The 21,025-nt window shown below is 38.0% G+C and overlaps 1 protein-coding gene across 4 annotated transcripts in view; it reads left to right on the forward strand.

The window, feature by feature from the left end:
- SYT1 (synaptotagmin 1) overlaps positions 1-21,025 on the forward strand; it is a 547,364-nt gene that overhangs the window by 336,959 nt on the left and 189,380 nt on the right. For all 4 annotated transcript variants that reach the window (XM_027071185.2, XM_053226521.1, XM_015063649.3 and 1 more), the window contains one exon: positions 184-366. In XM_027071185.2, the coding sequence (XP_026926986.1) occupies positions 201-366 (166 nt within the window). In that variant the 5' untranslated portion in view covers positions 184-200. The remainder of the gene's footprint in view (positions 1-183; positions 367-21,025) is intronic.

Raw genomic sequence — 21,025 nt, forward strand, 5'->3', positions numbered from 1 at the left:
TTCCATAAATACTTTATGAACCAACATAAAGTAATATGCTAATGATAGACTATTTACCCAGGGAGCAGGTGCACTCTCTAATGTGTTTCATCTCTGGTGCACCTTTGATGTGGGATCAGTTAAGCCATTTTGAATTGTTCTTTGTTTTATTTATTTATTTATTTTGCTTCCCTCCCCTCTTAGATTCACCTGAACCTAAAATGGTGAGTGAGAGTCACCATGAGGCCCTGGCAGCCCCGCCAGTCACCACTGTTGCGACTGTCCTACCACATAATGCCACAGAGCCAGCCAGTCCTGGGGAAGGAAAGGAAGATGCCTTTTCGAAGCTGAAGGAGAAGTTTATGAATGAGTTGCATAAAATTCCACGTAAGTACTATATATGGTTGGTAGAGTAAAAATAAATGCTTAAAAAATGATCTTATGCACGGGGCGGGGTGGGGGGGGAGGGTGCCGGGGGACAGAACTCCTCTTAACTTACATTGGATTTTTGTGAATTGTTGGCAGGGTAGCATTCCAATAATAAAATGGAGTATTAGAAATGGAATATTTTTAAGTCTTTAAATATACTTTATACATGAAAGCCCAGTTTATAAAACATTTCTACCTTGTGTTTCATGCAGGTGGGGTCTTTTTTAAATGTCTATTTTTCTCTAGAATATTAATGTTTATGAGTTGTACTGTATATATTTTTAACTTGTATTTATGAAATTATTCCATTATAAAGAGTATTCCTAAACAATGGCTAAAATGGACTTTCCAATATTGCAAGCTTGATTTCCTTTAATTTACTAATATATCAAAATCTTCTGCATGGTTTTTAAATGTTTCTTTGTTCTCATCAGGAAAACCTAAACAAAAAACAATAACCTGTAGTTAAGCTTATTTGTATGAGTGCAGTGCTAAGTTCAAAACCAGTGGTGTTTAAATCTGAAACAGGTTTTTTTTTTCTTCAGATGTGAACATTTATCATGAACTAGACATTTTTTTCAGATGCTGGGAAAACAGATTTTCCCACAAAGCTTATTCTAGTGAGGAAAAGAATAAATCCATCTAGATGCAAATATAGAAAGTCATGTGGTCATAAATAAGAGAAACTGAAGAAGAGTAGGTGGGATATGGAAGGGCATAGACGGTAAAACATTATTTTTTAGGATGAGCAGGGCTGGTTTCTTTTGTAAGGAACCCTGGAAGAAGTTGGGGGGGGGGGGGCTTATAAAATGTAGGAATTCTGGACAAAGGCCCTTAGGCAAAAATCTGCCTGAAACAGCAAGGAGGAGCCCAGTGAGCCTTACGTAGAGTGAATAAGGTGGAGGTGGGCAGAAGGGGAACTCAGATTGTAGCACAGGCCGTATCATGTGAGCCTTGTCAATTATTCCATGTAACTTGAATCTCCTATGAGTGAAACAAAATGCCTCTGGAGGGTTTTGAGGAGAAGTGTCCCAGGATCTGACTCAAGTTTTTTAAAGATCATTCTAGCTACTGTGTTGAAAATGGGCTCTAGAAAGACAAGGACAGAAGATAAACAGGATGTTGCAATAATTCAGGTGAGAGATTTATCAATCCCTAAGAAAATTATTCTATAAGGACAATGAGAAACCAAGTGAAAAAAAAAACTACAAGGAATCAACTTCTTATCCATCAGTGGCTAATAATTTATTGATCTGTCTACTGTTAACAAATTCAAGTTCATCCGAGAGACGCTCTCGGCATAGTTGCCAGTAATTACCATTCTCAACAGGAAGATCCATAACCTAGTAGAGGTGGAGATGGCCCAATAGATGAAGCCCTAGGATGAGAACCACAAGTTCTCTTTCCTGCTCTGCTACAAAGCTGATGGCTGATCCTGATACAACTTCAAGGTCATAACTACAAGACACAAACCAAAATGCATGTATCATGGGGGCAAACTCTCACTTGAATATTTTACCAAAATGATTGCTTTAAGAGAGATGAGTTAGCAGAGAAAGAAATGAATAACATCAAATAAAATGCATACTCTGCCTGGTCTTGAACACCACCATCTCCTTCTTCAGAAGAGTAAACAATATGAGTGGTATGGCAATGTTATTAACTATAGGATTGGATGTTCCCCATGTAGCCAAAAAACTCATTCTCTCCTCTCCTTTAGGCGTTGCCTAAATGTCATCCTCTTAGTGAAGGACTTTCTCAACCATTCTACTTAAAATGATAACCCATTCATCCCACCTCATCTTTGCCAGCAATTCCTGTCCTCACCCTTGCTTTCTCACCATAGCACAGCTTTGCAGATGGTGCTATTTATTATTTGTTTTTAAATTGCTCTGGCTCCCTCCAAAATAGCATAAGCTCTATGAGAGCAAGGAATTGGGTCTGTTCTTTGTGGGGTTCGAGCACAGGTGGTGCCTGATACATAGGAGGCACTCCATATCTACTTGTTGAATGAATAAATGAATGAATGTCAGTTTAACTTATGTCCTGAACCACCCTAGACTTTGAGGTCTTAAGATGCTGAAAAATCAAATCATCTTAAATATTTTTAATTTTTAATGCTAGGAATTATTCCAGTGCTTGACTGTGTCATTTACACTGAAAAAAGCAAGTTGTTTTCATCTTTATAGCGACACTTCCATCTTTTAGCCTTTCCTACTTAGAGCCAACCATTCTGTACTTTATATTTCCCTCCCATTTAGCAATAAGAAAACAGGCAGCTGGAAAAAAGTTATGAAATGCTCCCTTCTTTCCTTTCTTTCCCTTGACTAACTTCATTTCTTCCCAAGCTATTGACCCACTCCCATGTCCCTTTCTTAGACACTGGGCAGGAGACCCAGGTGATCCCTTGTTCCTCCATGGAGGTTTACTTTTGATCAGCAATCTAATAGAACTTCAAAGGATCTGGGTAACTCCTATGAAAATATCATGCTGCTAGATCTATACTTGATTTAATAGAAAGGAACAAGTCAACTACCTAAATCTTAAAATATTACGGTAAATTAGAGTTAGAAAAACTTATGTAAGTACAGCCATGTAGTTTTATCAAAAACTCATAACTGCCTATTTTACACCTTTATTTTAATCTACCACAGTTTTTACTGCCTGTGTAAAAAATTTCTAATGGGATGTATACACAGGGAGCAACACTAAGCAAAAATAAAACATATCCTGAAAATCAAATTCCTTTAGGAGCATATGTTATGTAAAGGTTATCACTTTTGACTTGGCATAATCTAGTGTGACACTAATGACAGGTAACAAATTAGAATATTAATTGATTTCAGTCTCTGAACTAAATCTTGGCTATCTGGCAGATGTGTTTTTTGCAAAATTGATAGCAAACAGCTTTAGTCTGTCACTTGAAATTCCCACTTGTGAGAAGAGAGGTGTCACAATGGCAAGGAGTTTGCATGTCATTAGTTGGGTAATCTGCACAGTCCAGCATGGAACATATTCAAACCAAATTGCCTGATGATATCATCCATAACACCATGGGGCTTAAAATTTAAAAAAAAAAAAAAAAGGAAAAGGAAATGGTACATGCTGAGCATTTTTATCTTTCAATTCATTCTGCACACTGTTATCTAAATGAAGCAGACAAGGTTTTTCAGAATGTTTCTTTATTTTGCAACTTTGATTGTAATATGACTGGGGTCATGGTTGGTTTGTAAAGCATGAACTCTGTGTCATCCAAATAGCTCTGATTAAGGTTTTGATATTCATGAGCTTCTTGAAGTAGAGTGCACCCTTCCTTGAGCACAGCAGAAAACCAAATATCCACAACCTGTCCCTTAGTGCAGAGTAAGAATGGACGAAGGGTAATTGTGTAATTTATGCAGAAACACTACTGGATAAAACGTTGAATGGAGGGATGGAAAACACAAGCTCTGGACTCAGACTGCATGGGTTCAAATCTAAGCTCTACCACATATACGTGCTGTGACCTGGAATGTTCATCTTTCTGGGAATCAGTTTCTTCCTGTGTAAAATGGGGATGAAAACACTATCTCCACCACAGGTTTGTTGGGTAAAGGGAGCAATGCATACACAGCGCTTAGCAGAGTGTGTGGCACGGCGTAAACATTCTGTAAATGTTAGCTAATATTAAACCCAAGCTGTCATTTTAACAAATCTATTTCCATGTTAGAAAAGCCCTCAGTTCATGTCAGGTAGAAACCCAAATTATGAAAATTCCAAAACTTTGCAGCCAAATATGTGCACCACTCCAGTGATGCCTGACCTAGGAAGATGAATTCTCTCATGGTGTTTCCTCTGCCCATTATCACCTCCAACTTTCCCTTTTTCTTTTTTAACTCCTGTAATTTCACTCACTCCTTCATTCCTTTTAGCCTATGCATATGCTCAAGGTTCACATATCTGAAAAAGCCTAGCAGAATTTGGCACACAGTAAGTGCTCAAGGAATGTTCATTTTTCTTCTTTCATGCACTAAAATTTTCTTCTCCTTACCTTACCTCTCTGTCAAGCTACCATGCTGTCTTCTTCTTTCGTATCTACACCAAAATTTATTGAAAAGCCTAACCTTGATCCCGACATCTATTTCTTCACATCCCATCAATGACTCACCTCCTTCCATGCTGATTTCCATCCTGCAAGTGATGTTAAAATTGTTTTCACTTGAGTCACCAGGTATATCTTGATGCACGATTATGAAGGTTACGATCAACCTTCGTTCAGTCAGATATTTTTGTATCACTAGCACTATCAGCCATCATCATCTGTAATTCTTGATTTCCAGGACCCTACTCTCATTTTCACGTCTTCCTTCTCCACCCACCCTTTCCATTCTTTCATTGACTGGTCCTCCTTTTTCATGGTCTTCCCTTCCCTAAAGTGGTACAGGATTGAGGATTACAATGTTAACCCAGTTCTGGGTTTATTTGTTTGTTTATTTTGTTTTTTCAACATGCTCTCCCTGGGTGATCTCACTCACCTAGTCTTTCAAATAAGAGATCTCACTATTACCCTTGTCTCCCTTAATCTATTTCAGCTCCAATCCTATACCTGCAATTCATTTAAGTCCTGTTAATGCTGTTCATGAAAAACCTCTCAAAACCTGCCAGCACTCTCATGGTCCAGTGTCTTCTCTCATGTTTTTCTCTCTTCCTGGACTCCCTTTCCCCATTAACACTGACACATTCTTTTATCATCCAAGAACCAGTTCAGATGTTATCACTTGGATGAGAAATTTCCTCATTTCCTAAGGCAGAATTATGTGAGTCTTCCTCCAACCTTCCAAAGCACTTCATGAAAATCTTTATCTTGGTTATTTGGTTTTGTTTGGGGCCTGTCCTTCTCACTGAAATGTAAATTGCTCAGAGATAGGAACCATTTCTCACACAGGTTTGTATTCCCAATACCTTGAAAATATCTGACACCACGCCAAAAACTGTATAGATATTATCATATTACAAATCTTACTATATCAAACATTATGCCCAATGGTCTTTGTGTCATGCTTGGAGAGGCTGATCTAGGAAATAATAGTTTTCGAACCATCTTAAGCAAATGAAATATTATAAAAGCCTATATTTATAACATGAATTAAGCAAATCAAGCTGCTGTGGTGAGTTAAAAGTGTCTTCCTCGCTCACCCTCACATCGGCAGCAACAAAGACACCTAGATGTATGAAACACCTTTGAAAGCAGTGGCCTGGAAAAGGAGCGGGTAAAGCAATGTTATCCCTCATAGCAACAGCCAATGACACCTGACAACCAGTAGTGATGTAGGTGATTAAGTATGGCACAAACAAATCAGTGATGAAAAACGTAGTCCAGTAACTTTGTTTTCCCTCAAGCGACTGCAGGATGAACATGATATCATTGTCGTAGATCATGTAACTGCTTTATGTTAATGTCGTGAACGTAATGCTGATGCAAGAAGAATTTCAAGACTAAATGAAGAGAAAACCCTTAGGAACATACAGGAATCCATGGCATGTGAATAACACAATTACTGTAATGATTGTCAGTCTTTAGTGAGGACTTAATGTGGAAATATGTGCTGTGCATTCTGTAAAATCAACCTGCATTCTGCCTTGTGAAAACTCTACTAGGTGAGAAAAATTATCCTCATTTTACACATAAGAAAGCTCAGGCTTAGTAAGGTAAGTGGTTTGTCTAAGGAAGTTACACATGGTGCAGATGGTAGGTACAGAACTATGTCAGGAAAAATCTTGCAATTTATGACTATGCCCTAACAGAACATCACCGACTGCAAACCATCTCCATCATTCCTCATCACAACTAAGATGTGAAACTATTAGGGTCCTTTGTGTCTGTGCAGATAAATTGCTTGATATTTGTCTTTTGATAGGTTTTAATGTTTGCTAGGTTTCAAAAGACCGAATACTTGGAACACAAATTTAATACTAATTAAGAGTTTCTCATTACATTATCTGGATTTGAAGCAGGTACTCATTCACCTTATGCTTCTGCAATTCTTTTACTGGCCCCACTTACTCAGACTGTCATGTTAATAACTCATGACTACCCAAGTACTAATAGTTAGATTTTGTTTCGTTGTACCGATGAACTCTGTAGATGACTCAGCTTCAGTTCTCATCTGTTGACTCAATTCTTCCTCACACTTCAGAAAAGCACTAGCTAAAATGTTAAACGTTATTATTCATTGTTAACTTCTAGTAAATTGAAATATCTCTAAGTAAAAAACCTTACAATAACGATGAGTGTTATTTGCAGGGCAAAGCAAGTCCTTCGTTAATACTGAGGGGCTTCAACAATGCAATGGCTGAAGGAATCAATTGGGGCAAGAACACTGAGGTATAAGGGTTACAATTCATCACAGCACGATGTAGTAATCTGTGCTTATATTCAAAGGTTTTTCATTAAATTTTAGTGTATTTCATCATCTTTTTAAGTTTAATTCTGGTTCAAAATGTAGGAAATATCTGTGTGTGTGAATACAGACAGAGAGAGAAAAATATTTAAAAGCTCCCATTGCTAAAAACTTAATCCTATAGCACTGAGTCAGTTTGGTTCTCAGTAGAGTTGGCATGGCCTCCTGCAGAATATTCTGAATATTCATCGGGCCACGCTTAGAGTGCTAAAAAATGGGCATACAGGAAAGCAACTGGCATTTAAAGGCCATGGGCCTACAAGCGTACAAATCTTGCAATGTGAGACAGTTTCACACAATGAAAACTATTCCCACATTCTGCACAATTTTCAAAATCTCCATAGGACACACGTATAGAAGGAAACCCTGTTTATAATGATCTAAGCCGAGAACAACTTGACATATAAACATAGCACAATGTGGTTTTGCATGATTTTAATATAAACAGAATATTCTAGCTTTTAGTGTAACATTCACCCAGCTTCTGATCTTTTATTTTCTCCCGATTTTTCAAAATCTCCTCTCTTACTTCTCTAAATCCAAAATCCCTTTTAGCAGCTGCAAGCATGTGATTATTTCATTGCATCTTCCAGTATAGTTATACCTGAAGATCTTCATAGTGAAATAAATTCCATTATAAACTTTCATTTTTCGTTTTTACTTTCCTTATTTTCTTGATTTGTAAAAATTATATATGTAAACAATTTGTATTATTATTTATTCTTGGTGAGTAAAGGAACATTAGAAAATATTTGTTATAAACTGGGACATTGTGTATAGTACTGATTTTAAAGTCTGCAGTAGGATTCCTTCAACAGCCTGTGTTCAATGTGGAAACATAACAAAGCATATGCTACTGATATTTCAGGAAAGTTGTTTAAATGTGTCCTTGAATTTCGTTTCCCTCTTGGGTGCCGATTATGCAGAAAATTCCCCCAAGAAATTCATGCCTTTCAAATGAACTAGTGTTGAGGGATTTTACAAACTTCCAAAGCATAGGTAATACAAAGCGACAGTGAACACATAAAGCCACCAAGCGTATTAAGATCTCAGCTAAGTTTCTAAACCTTATTTAGCTATATTCTATTAGCATTTCAAAGACATTAAGTACATACACCTGAGGACAAGGGGAGTGGATATTTTGGACATACAATAAAAGTAACTCAGAAACTACCTTGCTGAAATACTTTACAAATATACAAATATATTTTTAAATAGCTTTAAACGTCCACTCCTCAACTTATACCAGGTGCATGTCAAAACAGAGGAACATTTTCACGAGAGGAAGCCTGAATCCAAATGGAAATGTATAAAGAAAGCAACAGAAAGAGAGAATCTGAGAGACCCTGGCTTTCTCCTCACTCTTAACGATGATGTAGATCTTTTGTTGTGGGGCTGACAGATTTGTGCCAGTTTCTATTCAATGGGACAAAGAATTTAAAAGCAGAAACCAGAGGAGAGAACTATGATGTACTATTATGTATAGATCTTTAGCACTTGACTTTATTTTTTTTGTTCTGATTCTCATGTATGAAAATACTATACTGAACGATTTAAATGTTGTATCTTCTGATCTCACATGCATCCCCAGTCTGCCTTTTAGGTGAACTTAGAGAAGTATAAACAATTTAAAAGACAGTGGCCCATATACAGGTTTCCTCACCAAACACTTTGAATGAAACTGCTGTCCTGGCAGAATTTCAATCCATTTAAACTCTCCCCCTTTTTCTTTTCTCTTTCCAGCTGTTTGCACACATATGAGTTAAAAACAAAAGAAGGGGGGCAATGGTAAACTACAAATAACAGAAACATATTTGCCTTGGTAAATATGCCATTTACCCGAAGTAGTGTGTGCCTGTCCATGGAAACTTAGAAAAGATCCAGGATCTCAGTGTAGTGAACCTCAACTGACTGACTTGTATTGCTCAATGCCCTGAAAGTAAATTTTATGGTAATAATTTCCTTTTCATAAGGATAAGATCGAGTTCTATAAATATCAGGAAACCATTACAGTGAATTAGAAACATTATTGTTATAATCATGTAACTATTACTCCCTAAATTCTTCAGTACAATTTAGCAGCCCTGAATGTTAACACTTTGTCCAGAATGCTATATAAATCACTCAGATTCTGGCCCAGTATTAGTTACTAACCCGAGTAGGGACAGCATTGTTTGCTATGACTAAAGGCCAAGGTGTGAGTTCTAGAGTTGGTCTGTCTGGGTATGAAATCATGGCCCTGTCATTACTAGTGTCTGACCTTGGGCACATCATTTAATCTCTCTGTAAAATAAGAATAATAATAATAACCTCTGGGAAGGTACGAGCATAGTGGTATTAATATATAAAGTATTACATATATAAATAATATTCAAAATTCAAACTTCCAATATATATTTATATAGCACCTACTATGTATGAGGCTGTATATGACAGGCTAAGGATCTCAATCTCAATCAAAGCACATAATTTCAAGGCCTTGTTTCTAGGCCTTGGTGGCATTATGGATTCCTAATTCTGCCAGATGACCTCTAAATTAAAATACTTTAGCAAGACATCCATGACTTTTTATGAGACGATCTGATATGGCTTGTACACACATTCCCAGTTCACAGCCCACCCTTCACCCACACACATTTTCCTTCAGCTGCACAGAAATCCTTAGAGTTACTGAATTTATTATCCAGAGTGTTCCAAGCTTCCAGGTCTTGGTACAAATTCTCTCCTAAAATGTCTTGCTTATCTGGCTGGACTGCTTCCAGTTATCCTTCAGAACTCCACTCCATTTTAAAGGTCTTCCTGTCACCTCCCAATCTATGAGTGAGCAATTCGCCTTTTGTAATAAGTCTTCATTTTATACGCATTTAGAATTCTCACTTTGTATTTTACTTATCTGTGTTTTCTCTCTTAACACCAACCAGTCTATCTGAGACCAGAACACTGTCCTTTCATCTTTCTGTCTCCAACCTCAGCACGAAACTTGGTTCACAGTAGGTAGGATTATTCTCCTCTAGCTCAAAAGATCCTAGATAATCATATTATCAAGAAACAGCTTCCACTCATAGATCCAGAAAGCAGATTGGTGGCTGCCAGTGGCAAGGAGTTGGTGGGGATGGGTAAATTGGAGGAAGCGGGCCAAAAAGTACCAACTTGCAGTTACAGGATAAGTCAGTCTCAGGGATGTGACATTCAGCACAGTGACTCCAGTCAATACCGTGTTGTATATTTGAAAGTTGCTAAGAAAGTAGATCTTAAAAGTTTTCATCAGAAGGAAAAAATGTGTAACATGTGTGGGGATGGATGTTAACCAGATTTCACTGTAGTCATCATTTTGCAATACAAATATCAAGTCATTATTTTGTACACCTGCAACTAATGTTATATGTCAATTATACCTCCATGAAGGGAGGGAGGAACGGTGGGAGGGAGGGAGGGAGAGAAAGGAAGAGGAGAAGGAAGGAAGGGAGGGAGAGAGGGAGGGAGGAAGGTGTCCTACTGCAAAGGAGTAATAGTAATACTCAGAAGTGAAATTTAACATTACCCAGGACTAAAGACGGGCTTACCTACAGAGCCATTTTGCTTTGCCTTCAACCACACAGCATCATACAACCATCTTTTCTCTTTCATCCTCTCCTTATTTTTCTCTTTCCTGAAACTTTCTGTAACTTTGTCATTTCCTGTTCTGTTTTCTATCCCTTTCGCCTGTGCTGAGTAAAACCATTCCCTGTTTTATTCTTTGGCCTGGTGGCAGCCCAGGCTCATTCCACCACTAAGATAGAAGCAGCCACCAAACCGGTCCACAGGGTAAATGGTTCTCCCCACAGGCATTTTCACTCCAGTGGAGATCAGGGACTTACTTTCATCGTTAAGTTTTAAAAAGTAATATGCTGTATTGGAATGCCTAAGAAACAAGATGAACTCCTTTCTTCTGACCATTGTTATACAGCACAGCCCAGTTTCTTGTGCTTTCATTGAGAGTTCAAAGACAACTGAACATGTTGTGTTAACAGAAGCTTTCCCAGTAATGATTACTTCTGTAAGGTTTTTTGGGTGAGTTTCTCTGTTTCATCCGATCAGCTACACAAAACATTGCAGTTTAGTTTTTCAGCTACTCTTGGTACCAGTAATGCCACAACTGTGGATATCATTTGAAGTGGTGCTTTACAAAGGCCTCCCAGCCATCTTCTGTCCACACCAACTGGCACTGTTCCATGTCACCTCACCTTTTTACAGCTGCTGGCAAACACCTACCTTTCTTCTCCATATTTGCTACTATGGCTCTAATGCAGTTTACCTGGCTGCCTTCCAGCAGAGATCTGTTTTTGCTATTTTGCACTAACTAGTCTTCAGCTCTAACACCAATGCCACTGATGTGAAAACCCAGGCACTTCCATAGAGTTTAAGCTTAAGAATGTTTCTAAAAGTTGAACATGATTTTTCCCAGTGCTTCCATTGCAAGAAAACATGCAGACCATTCTCCAAAGTCAGTTCTTCTGCTTTTATCTTCCACTGAGGTTTGATGCAGCTTTTGCTCCTAGCTGGATTACATGGTTTGGCCTTTCAGCCAGCAAGAGACAGTTGGACCTATACATAAAAGGCACCCAATACTCTTACTGATACTCTCTTCTCCCTTCGTTTCTGATACTTCACATTCTAATTATCTTCCTTTCTTTCCGAGTGTTCTCTTTCTCTTTGCCTCCTCCAAGCACTTACAAGTATGTACTTCCCAAGGATCTGCCTCTGGCATTCTTCTACCACTATGATTTCTTCATAATTTCAGAACTTCCAATCCTGTCTTTATGTAACTCATACTCAGAACTCAACCTCTACCTTTGATGCTTCTACTAATCTCCCCCTCTAATAACTTTAAGGAATTTAATTAATTTTATTAAGGAATGGTTTACACACAATAAGATAAACCCATCATAGATGTACGGTTCTGCACACTTTGACAATATATGCAATGTAATCCTCACTCAAAAAAATTTCTCTACTCCCTTTCCAGCAATTTCTGCCCTGGTTCTAAATAGTGACTGATCTCCTACCACTATAAATTAGTTTTGACCATTCTAGCATTTCCTAAAAACAGAACCATATACTGAATAGTCCTTTGTGTTTGGTTCTGGTTTCTTTCACTGAGCATATTTTTGAGATTCATCAATGTTCTTGTATATATCAGCCATTCTTTTCCATTGTTCCAGTAGGATTCCATTGTAAGGATACCCACAATTTATTTACATGCTAATGGACATTTAGGCCATTTCCAGTGTGGGGCTCTTAAGAATAAATCTGCTATGAATACTCTCATGCAAGTCCTATAAGCAGGGATATATGTTTATGTTTCCTTTTCTCTTGGGGAGTACCTAAGTGTGGAATTACTGAGTAGTATAGTATTTACATTAGATTCTAAAAAATTGTCAAACTTTTCTAAAGTGGTTGTATTATTTACATCTCACCAGTGATGTATGAGAGTTCCAATTGTTCCGCATCCTGGAAATTTGTACTGTTTGGCCAATTATTGCCCCACTTGCACTACCTGGGCAAAGTTTTCTTAAAAGGACACCACAAGCATTAACTATAAAAGAAAAAGTTGATAAACCCAATTTCTTCAAGAATAAAGACTTCTGCTTTTTGAAAGTCACCATTAGTAAAAAGACAAGTCACAAACTGGGAGAGAATATCCACAATACAGTAATAATACAATATTAAATAAAATATATTTAATGAATAAGGTGCTTCCAAAATATATTTGGAAAAAAAACTCTTACAAACCAATACAAAAATGAGCAAAAACTCTTAACACACAATGTAAGAAGATACACCTGACCGATAAATTCACATAAAGATGTTCAACATTTTTAGACATTAGGGAAATGCTAATTAAAGCAACAATGAATTCCATTTTTGAAGGCTCTTTAAAAACTATACATCTATATACGGCATTTGCAATTGAAGTTAAGTATATCCAAAACTAAACTCATCTTTTCCCTCAGCAAAACATTTACATACACGTATATCTTCCTCTAATCTGAAACTTAAACCCCTAGCATCACCTTTAACCCTTGCCACTTTTCCCCCCATTGTCCAACTTGTTAACAAGTCCTACTACCTCATTCTCAGTCTCCTCTCTCCTTTACATTCCCACTGCTACTGCTGTATTTGGGTCCTCATCCCTATTACAGTCATTAGAGCCTCCTAAGAGGTCTTCCCACAACAATTTTCCACTGTTAGCCAAACCACTGTACATACATTTTCCAGACGATGCTTCCTGAAGCCCTACTCTGAACACACAAGTCTCTTGCTCAGATACCTTTGGTAATTCTCCCTTAGCCAACTTTTGAATTCCCTCATTTGTTATCCAAGACCCTCTGTAGAATAGCCCCAACCACCTTTCAAAACTTATTTCAACTTCTCTCAACTGAACTATTCACTGTTCAATGGATAAATGCCTACATTTCCTGCCTTTATACCTTAGTCTATGGCATTCCTACATTTGAAATACCAGTACTCCCATCTCTGCATATCCAAGCCTCCGTATCCTATAGGATTAAGGCTCAATTAACATGTTAGCTTTTCTATAATGCTCTTACTAAATACCCATATTATTCCTTTAATATGCTTATCTTCCACCATGTAGTAGTATTATGTTCATATCTTTTCTTCCTTGCCGGAATTTAAGTTCTTAAAAGATAGCCTCATTTCTTTCCTTCTCTAGACCACATGCTACATGCCCTACAGAGAGTAGGCGTCAATAAATGTGTACAGCATGGATGAACGGCTGGTAGAGGAGTACCAAGTAGAGTAAGTTTTCATTTTCATAATCTAAGAGGAGAGATAAGATGTGCATAGAAACAGTAACAATAAAAGACGTAAGCATGCTGAAACCTCAGAGATGTGTAGGGGAGTCATCAAAAAGACTGCAAAAGTAATTAGGAATTCATTTGGAGAGGGCCATCAATATCAAATTAAGGAGCTTAGACTTTATTTAATAGTTAAAGAGGAGCCAGGAACCATTCAAGATATTTAAACATGGAAGTAACACAATTACAGTTTTGTTTCAGAAACCTCAATCTGGCGGCAGTGTGTGGGTAGGACAGATTGCAAGGGGAGGGCCTGGAAAGAGGCACAGGCAGAAAAGAGGTAATTGAAGGAGCACTGCAGTTAATGAAAGCCTCATCTGCTGTGGAAGGAAAGGCACGGATGTGACAGACTCTGCGAACATGCAGTTGCCAGGCACTGCAAGCGGATGTGAGGGTGTCAAGGCAAAAGAAAATAAGGACTAATTCTAGTGAAGCTGGGTACCGTGGCAGGGTCATGCCCTGTAGGGAATAAAAATGCCAAAGCGGGATCAGCATTGGAAATGGAGGTCTGCGAGTCGAGCACATGTAAATTTAGGTTGTGAAAGTGGGTAACTGTAATTATTAAGAAGGTATAATAGGAGGAAAAAGAGAAAGTGAATGACAAATTCTTAACATATAAAACTCATGGATGAATGAAGACACTGATGAACAAATAGACGAGCCCATAGAGTAGTGGGTCAAATGGAAGTGCAGAGTGTCACATAAGGGAAGTAAGAAGAATTTCTGAGAAACGGTAGCCAATCTGATCCGAAAGAAACTTATTAAACATACTCCTGTGAAGTCTGGGAGAAAAATGCCTCGGGCATTTAATCTGCCCTGATGGTATTTTCAGTCCAGTGGAGGACAAGGAGCAGATCTCATCATCACCATCACTGCCAATAATTTGAGTAATGAGAACAGGCCCTCATCAATATATAATGGTTTGACCAATTATTACTCATAACAACCCTGTTGTTTTTCTATGAGAGTGTAAAGAATCCTTTACTAGGGCATAGTGAAGCATGTACATGTAAGCAAGGCACGAAGGAAGGAGAAATGGTATGGGAATAACAGAGAAGGAGTTAAAAGAAAGAGGTGGCCCTTCCACTAGGCCTTGAACCAGAGGAGGATTTTCATAACCAAGAAAGTGACAGAAGGCCAATCCATAATGAATGAGAGGAGTTGTTCAATATCAGTTGTGAGTACCATCACAGAGTTTTATGGTTGAGTTTGGTTGGTGTAATTGGATTCTTAGATACATTGAATGACGTGATTGGAAGAAAAAGCACGTGACCTCATTTTTGAGGATACCTCATGCTTTGCTAAACTGGTCCTACCTCACTTACTCTATAAAACCTAAGGCTTTATAAAATTTAAGGAATAGGGTATGATCTGACTTTTTTTCCTTTTTTGACCATGAGAAAGAGTAATTAGAGATATAAGCATCCAGGTATGGCAAATGCTATAGATAGATCACAGAAGATTATGCCTGAGAAAAGGCCAGCACATTCAGATCTCTTTGTTGACCTTGGAAAATCTCATTTCATTAGAGAGCTAGAATCCAAAATCAGCTTGCTGGGTGTGAGGTGACAAGCTAGGAAGTGAGAAAGCAAAGTGAGAAAGTGAAAGCAGTGCATGTGATCGGTTCACTCCCGAGAGAACAAACAGAATTCTAGCCCATGCACTTATCAGGATGATGAGAAATTGGATAAGTGTTGAGGCAGCGAATAGAATGAGAGAGAAGGAAACAGACTGTCTGTCGTTATCACAGGCAGAGCTAACTCTTTCCTGGCTGCTTCTTAACACCGCCACATGTCTACACCACTAGGCCTATCACTCACTAGTCCCTCACGTGTTTTGCAACAGAAGTTACTTGGGAGCCTGGAGTTGGTGATAGTCTACTAACAGCTAGAATGTTAGAAACTATAATCCACTCAAATGACTAATGCGCTTTGACTGTAAAGTACTGCTGAGGCCATATGCCAATATATTTGGATGATTTTTTCCTGCTTCCTTGATCAGAGTCTCCCTTGGACTTTCTACAGGTCTCATGCCTCAGGCACTTGCCAGTTTTATTATTTTGTTCGAGCAATTTGCCTTATTCTTCCAGATTAGTCTAAATTCTTCAGGGGCAGAGATGGACATTGTCATATATATTGTTCCTAGAAAGTAGAGAGTAAATAATTACTTATTGAATTAATTTGAGACAATGTTTTAATATTATAAATACATACAAAAATGGCTTGGGGAGAGATATGTTAGTTTTCTAGTGCTGCATAAAAGGTTACACACAGTACAACATAATAATGTCAACCAATACACAGTAATCTCACAATTTACACGGATCAGGAATCTGGCATAGTTTAGCTGGCTTGGGGTCTCATAAGACTGTAGTCAACATGTCAATTGGAATGTGGAAGGAGGACTCAGAACCATCTTCCAAACTCCTTCAGATTTGGGGGAGAAAGTCAGTTTCTTGTTGTAGGATTGAGACTTTCACTTCCTGGAGGTGACCTTTTCAAAGGCAATTTACAACACTGCTGTTTGTTTCATCGAAGAACGTCTCTCTCCCAACTAAGGAAGGACTCATGTCCCTTCTGAAGGGCTTTCACCTGATCAAGTCAGACCCACCCAGAATTATCTCCCTTTTGATTCAAAATTAACTGATTTGGAACCTTAAATATATCCCTACACTCTTGCCATATAAAGTAACCTACCCACACTCGAGGAGAGAAGATTATAAAGGGGAGTGTATACCAGCAGTGGTGAGGGGAAAGGAGGGAGAAATCTTGGGAACCATCTTAGTGTTCTACTTACCACAGATTTGGAAAGGCAAAGAGCACAAGAATTTTTACTTAATGAGAAGCAATAGAGATTTTCTTTTCCCTAATGTCAATCTGGACTATGTACATTTATTTTTTTAATAAAACTAAGTGGATTTGACCTGGAAACCATCACTCTTACTCTCATTTTGTTCTTCATTTTGGTGGTATTTCATTGTAACCACTAATATAGTATATTTTTGCAGCATTCACAGCAGCCAGTTATAGTGGTGAGATATTACAGCGCAGATTCTTTGGGATCTGAGCAATGTGAAAGAGTGTGAAAGCTAAAGCAAGTTTGCTATTCATACCTCTCAGTCTAGCAAATCCTTCAAAGGTTCTGTTTTGGTAATGGCAATTAGTTCATTTCAACAGGTTTCAGAGTATCTATAAAAACACCATTGGATCCTGAGTTGGAGATGCTGTTCCAATTCTAAACTTCTGCTTTAAGAAATTGACTAAGAGGTAGAGTTTCTGTTTTTAGTATGAGCCCACACGTAGGAGTTAGAAGTCTATGAGCTACTGTGAGCTACTATGAGCTATACTAGATATGATTATTAGAAATTCTAAGTTTGACATATTCTTGTTTTAAAATAATTATGTGTTACATATTTAACACTCTCCTTTATAAGAAATATTCATATGAACAAAAATGTGAAGGAGAATACTTTATTCTTTAAAAAAAGGCGGGGGAGGGGAGGGGGGAGAGAATTCTCCTGTATCATCAGTAAAGCCTTCCAAAAGACTTAAGGTTTAGATTCTTAACATACTTTACATTCCAAAAACTGTTTCAAACATACAGGAGGGGAGCCTCTTAGCCTTCCTGAAAGGGACACCTTTCTGGGGAAAAAGGAGTTTTCAAAAATATTCAGAATCTTATTATAAAAATATAAGTTATTTTTAAAATCCTAGTAATGAAAATTTTATTTTAGCCATGAACTGCTAAGAGTGGAAACTCATTGTTTACTGGTTTTGAAACCAGTTTAATCCTAAACCATGTCAGCCAAATGATGAAGGTTTATACAGCCATCTCTATTACATGCATCACATTTCTACAAGGAGTTTGGTTTCTTCCTAGCATTGATTGTGAAAGAATGCTAAGAAAATCCTACGAGGAAAGACTATAGAAAAAAATTATTTGTTGAATGGGGACTTTTTCACACTGGCAACTTTTGAGTATGTTTTTCAAAACAAGAATTGTGTTTTTAAAAACCAGGGAAAAATAACTACATAGAAAATAAGTGGTGTCGGTAGAAAGAAAAAAATAATGTATTCACATTAAGAAATTAGAAATATATTTTAAGACGTAGAAGTACATAGTAGGTGTTATGAGTTGAACTACTGAAAAAGATACGTTCCAAATCCTAATTCCAGGTACCCAGGAATGTGACCTTATTTGGAAATAAGATCTTTACAGATCTAATTAAGTTAAGATGATTTAAAGGAGTAGGGTAGCTCTCAACCATATATGACTTATGGCCTTAAGAGACACTGAGACAGACACATAGGGAGAAAGCCACGTGGCAAAGAAAGCAGAGATTGGAATGATGTATCTACAAGGCAAGAAACAACAAAGACGACCCTGAACACTAGAAGCTAAAAGACAGACATAGAACAGATTCTTTCCTATAGCCTTTAGGGAGAACATGGCCCTGCTTACACCTTGATTTTGGGACTTCTAGGGAGAAAAGAATAAATGTTGTTTTAAGCCAACCAGTCTATGGTAATTTGTTTCAGCAGCCCTAGGAAGTTAATACAGTGGCCAAGTTGTATGAGAATCACCTGGGTTTTTGTGAATGAATGATAGACCACTTCCCATCTCTGTCCAAGTTCATTCCCAATCACCTCTCTTCCAGGAGAGAGCGTCACTTGACAAGAAGAAAGGTGCTAAGGGGTTAAGGAAGCCAGAGACTTCATCTACTTCATCCTCCCTCAGGCTATTTAAGTGTACTTTCAATCATGTGAGGAAGTAAGATGTTGGCCAGATGCACTTTTGCCCAGAGGGACTCCCCCATGTGCTGAGCTTATTGGAAGCTACTTTATGCACTGTAGTTTAATTGTCTTAACAGATACCACTTACTGAATACGTTCCCAGGAATCTACAGGCACTGTGCATGATCTGACTTATTCCTTCCAACAACTCTATGAAGTAGATGCTAATACTACTCCCAGTTTACAGATGAGGAATTGACAGGGAGATTTAGTTACCAAGGCCAATCAACTATTAAGTAGCAGCAGAGGATTCAGATGGAAGCCTGGACGTCACAAATCCATCCAGGCTCTAAATTCTCGCAAGATGCTTTCTCCTCCCAAAACATCCATAGTAAGACTGGGTGTTGTATTTAATTTTTAACTTGTATATGAGGGTGCTATAGACTGAATGTTAGTGTTCCCTCACAAGTCATATGCTAAAACCTAATCCCAATGGGATGGGATTTGGAGGTGGGACCTTTGGGAGGTGATTAGGTCATGAGGGTAGAGCCCTCATGAATGAGATAGTGTCCTTATAGAAGAGGCCCCAAAGGGCCCCCTTGCCCTTTTCCGCCAGGTTAGGACATGGCAAAAAGAAAGCTATCTATGAACCAGGAAGTAGGCTCCCACTGGACACCAAATCTGCCAGTGTCTTCATTTTGCCTCCAAAACTATGAAAACAAATTTCTGTTGTTTATGAGTCCACCAGTCTGTAGTGTTTTTGTTATAACAACCTGAATGGACTAAGACAGGGCTTTGCCACTTTTCTCCTAAAATTGTCTCCAAAATTTGGAGAGAACAATGTTCTCATTTGTTCATTTTTCCATGACATGTTTTTCTCTACTGTTTGTTAAAGAGAATTTCTTAAATTAATCAAGTATAACCACATGCTTTCTCACATTTCAGTATCAAGCAAAACATCAGAGAGAGGGCTTTTTTTTTCATATTGATGCAACTTTGCTGGTAAATTAAGATAAGAATACTTGTTAGATGCTTCTGGTGTCTTTACTAAAAATATTTCAAAACAAAATCAGTGCAGCAAGGATGAATTTGAGAACCTTACTGAGGACCAAGGATGCTAAGGTTGGGAGATGCACTGCAGAAAATCTCATCTCTTTTCCCAGTTTCCAAACTCAAGGATCATAAAGCCTTAATACTGGCAAGCAGGAGGTCTCAAGCTAATGGTACCAGAGTGGCATAAGTTGTCGCTTTTAATGATTGACCTTATTATTATTATTTTTGAGAGAGAGAGAGAGAAAGAGAGAGAGAGAGAGAGCACATAGTCAAGTGAGTGGGGGAGGAGTAGACAGAGAGGGAGAGAGAGAATCCCAAGCACTGGCTGAGGGGATCAGATCTCACAACCTTGAGATCATGACCTGAGCCAAAGTCAAGTCAGAGGCTTACCTGGCTGAGCCACCCAGGTGCCCCTGCTTTTAATGAGTGACTTTAAATGAAATGTTAATTCTCAAAAGTTTACTCTCTGAATTTGTTAAGTATCCTTATCTCAGAAATGGAAAGCAAAGTCAACAGAGCCATCAAGAGGATAGGGGAATCCCAACAATACAAATTGAGTTAGCACGGAAAAGGAAGAAGAAAGGGGAGGTGAAAAAAATGGGGGCAGGGGAGCGGTAAAATTACACTAAATAAAGCTTAAATACCTAATATGTTTTATTACGTAAAAGCATAATGCTATACACTCTAACATAAAGTAAAATAATGTCATCCATTTAACCCGGTTTCAAAACAGACTCATGCTACATTTTGAAATGTGTTGGAACAATTGATCACTTCATTTAAATTACTGTCGGGGCACTTTCAAGTACTGTAGTGAAGGATTTCCTACCAATCACTATCTATGATCTCTGCTCTGCTTTCCAGGCCTAAAATTAACATGTCTTTGTGAATACTTTCATCACTACCACTGGCTCTGCCCAGGCTGCACCCTCATAATCTTCAGTTTGCTCAAGTGGTTTTTTCTGTTGCTCCTCCAGAGCCTTCCACATCATTTCCTTCAGGGCTTTTGCATATATTTTTTTTTCTCTCTTCATAGAGACTTTCTTTTTCTATGCACTTCTGCAGGAAACATCAATATTTGGTCATAAAACTAAAGAGATCTCTACTATATTAACCTATCATTGACCTCCCCCCCACCAAGTTTTAACACATTTCAATTTAGTACTTGTTGAGCTAGTGAAACTGGGCACCTAATTCTACTTTTGAACAGCGTTTTTTCTGAACCTTGATCTCCCTCTTTAGTTTCTTATGTGGTAAAAATGGCAAGAGCATTTTAAAAGTTACTCCCAAACCTAATCTGATGAAGTAGGCACCAGTCTTAGCAAGTAAATGCAACTCCTGGAAATTGTTTCCATGGAGTGGCAGCTATTATGGCTGCAAAATGCAGTATGAGCAATGAGTTTTTTCACCAAGGACTCTCAAGTTGCTATGTCTTTGTATAGAGGCCATGCTTAAAAAATATTACCTTGCTCTTTGCTTGAAAACTCAAATATAAATAAAAAACTTTTAACCTTGCTTTGACTTTTTAAGC

The sequence above is a fragment of the Acinonyx jubatus genome, chromosome B4 (assembly GCF_027475565.1).
Source record: "Acinonyx jubatus isolate Ajub_Pintada_27869175 chromosome B4, VMU_Ajub_asm_v1.0, whole genome shotgun sequence".
NCBI lineage: Eukaryota > Metazoa > Chordata > Mammalia > Carnivora > Felidae > Acinonyx > Acinonyx jubatus.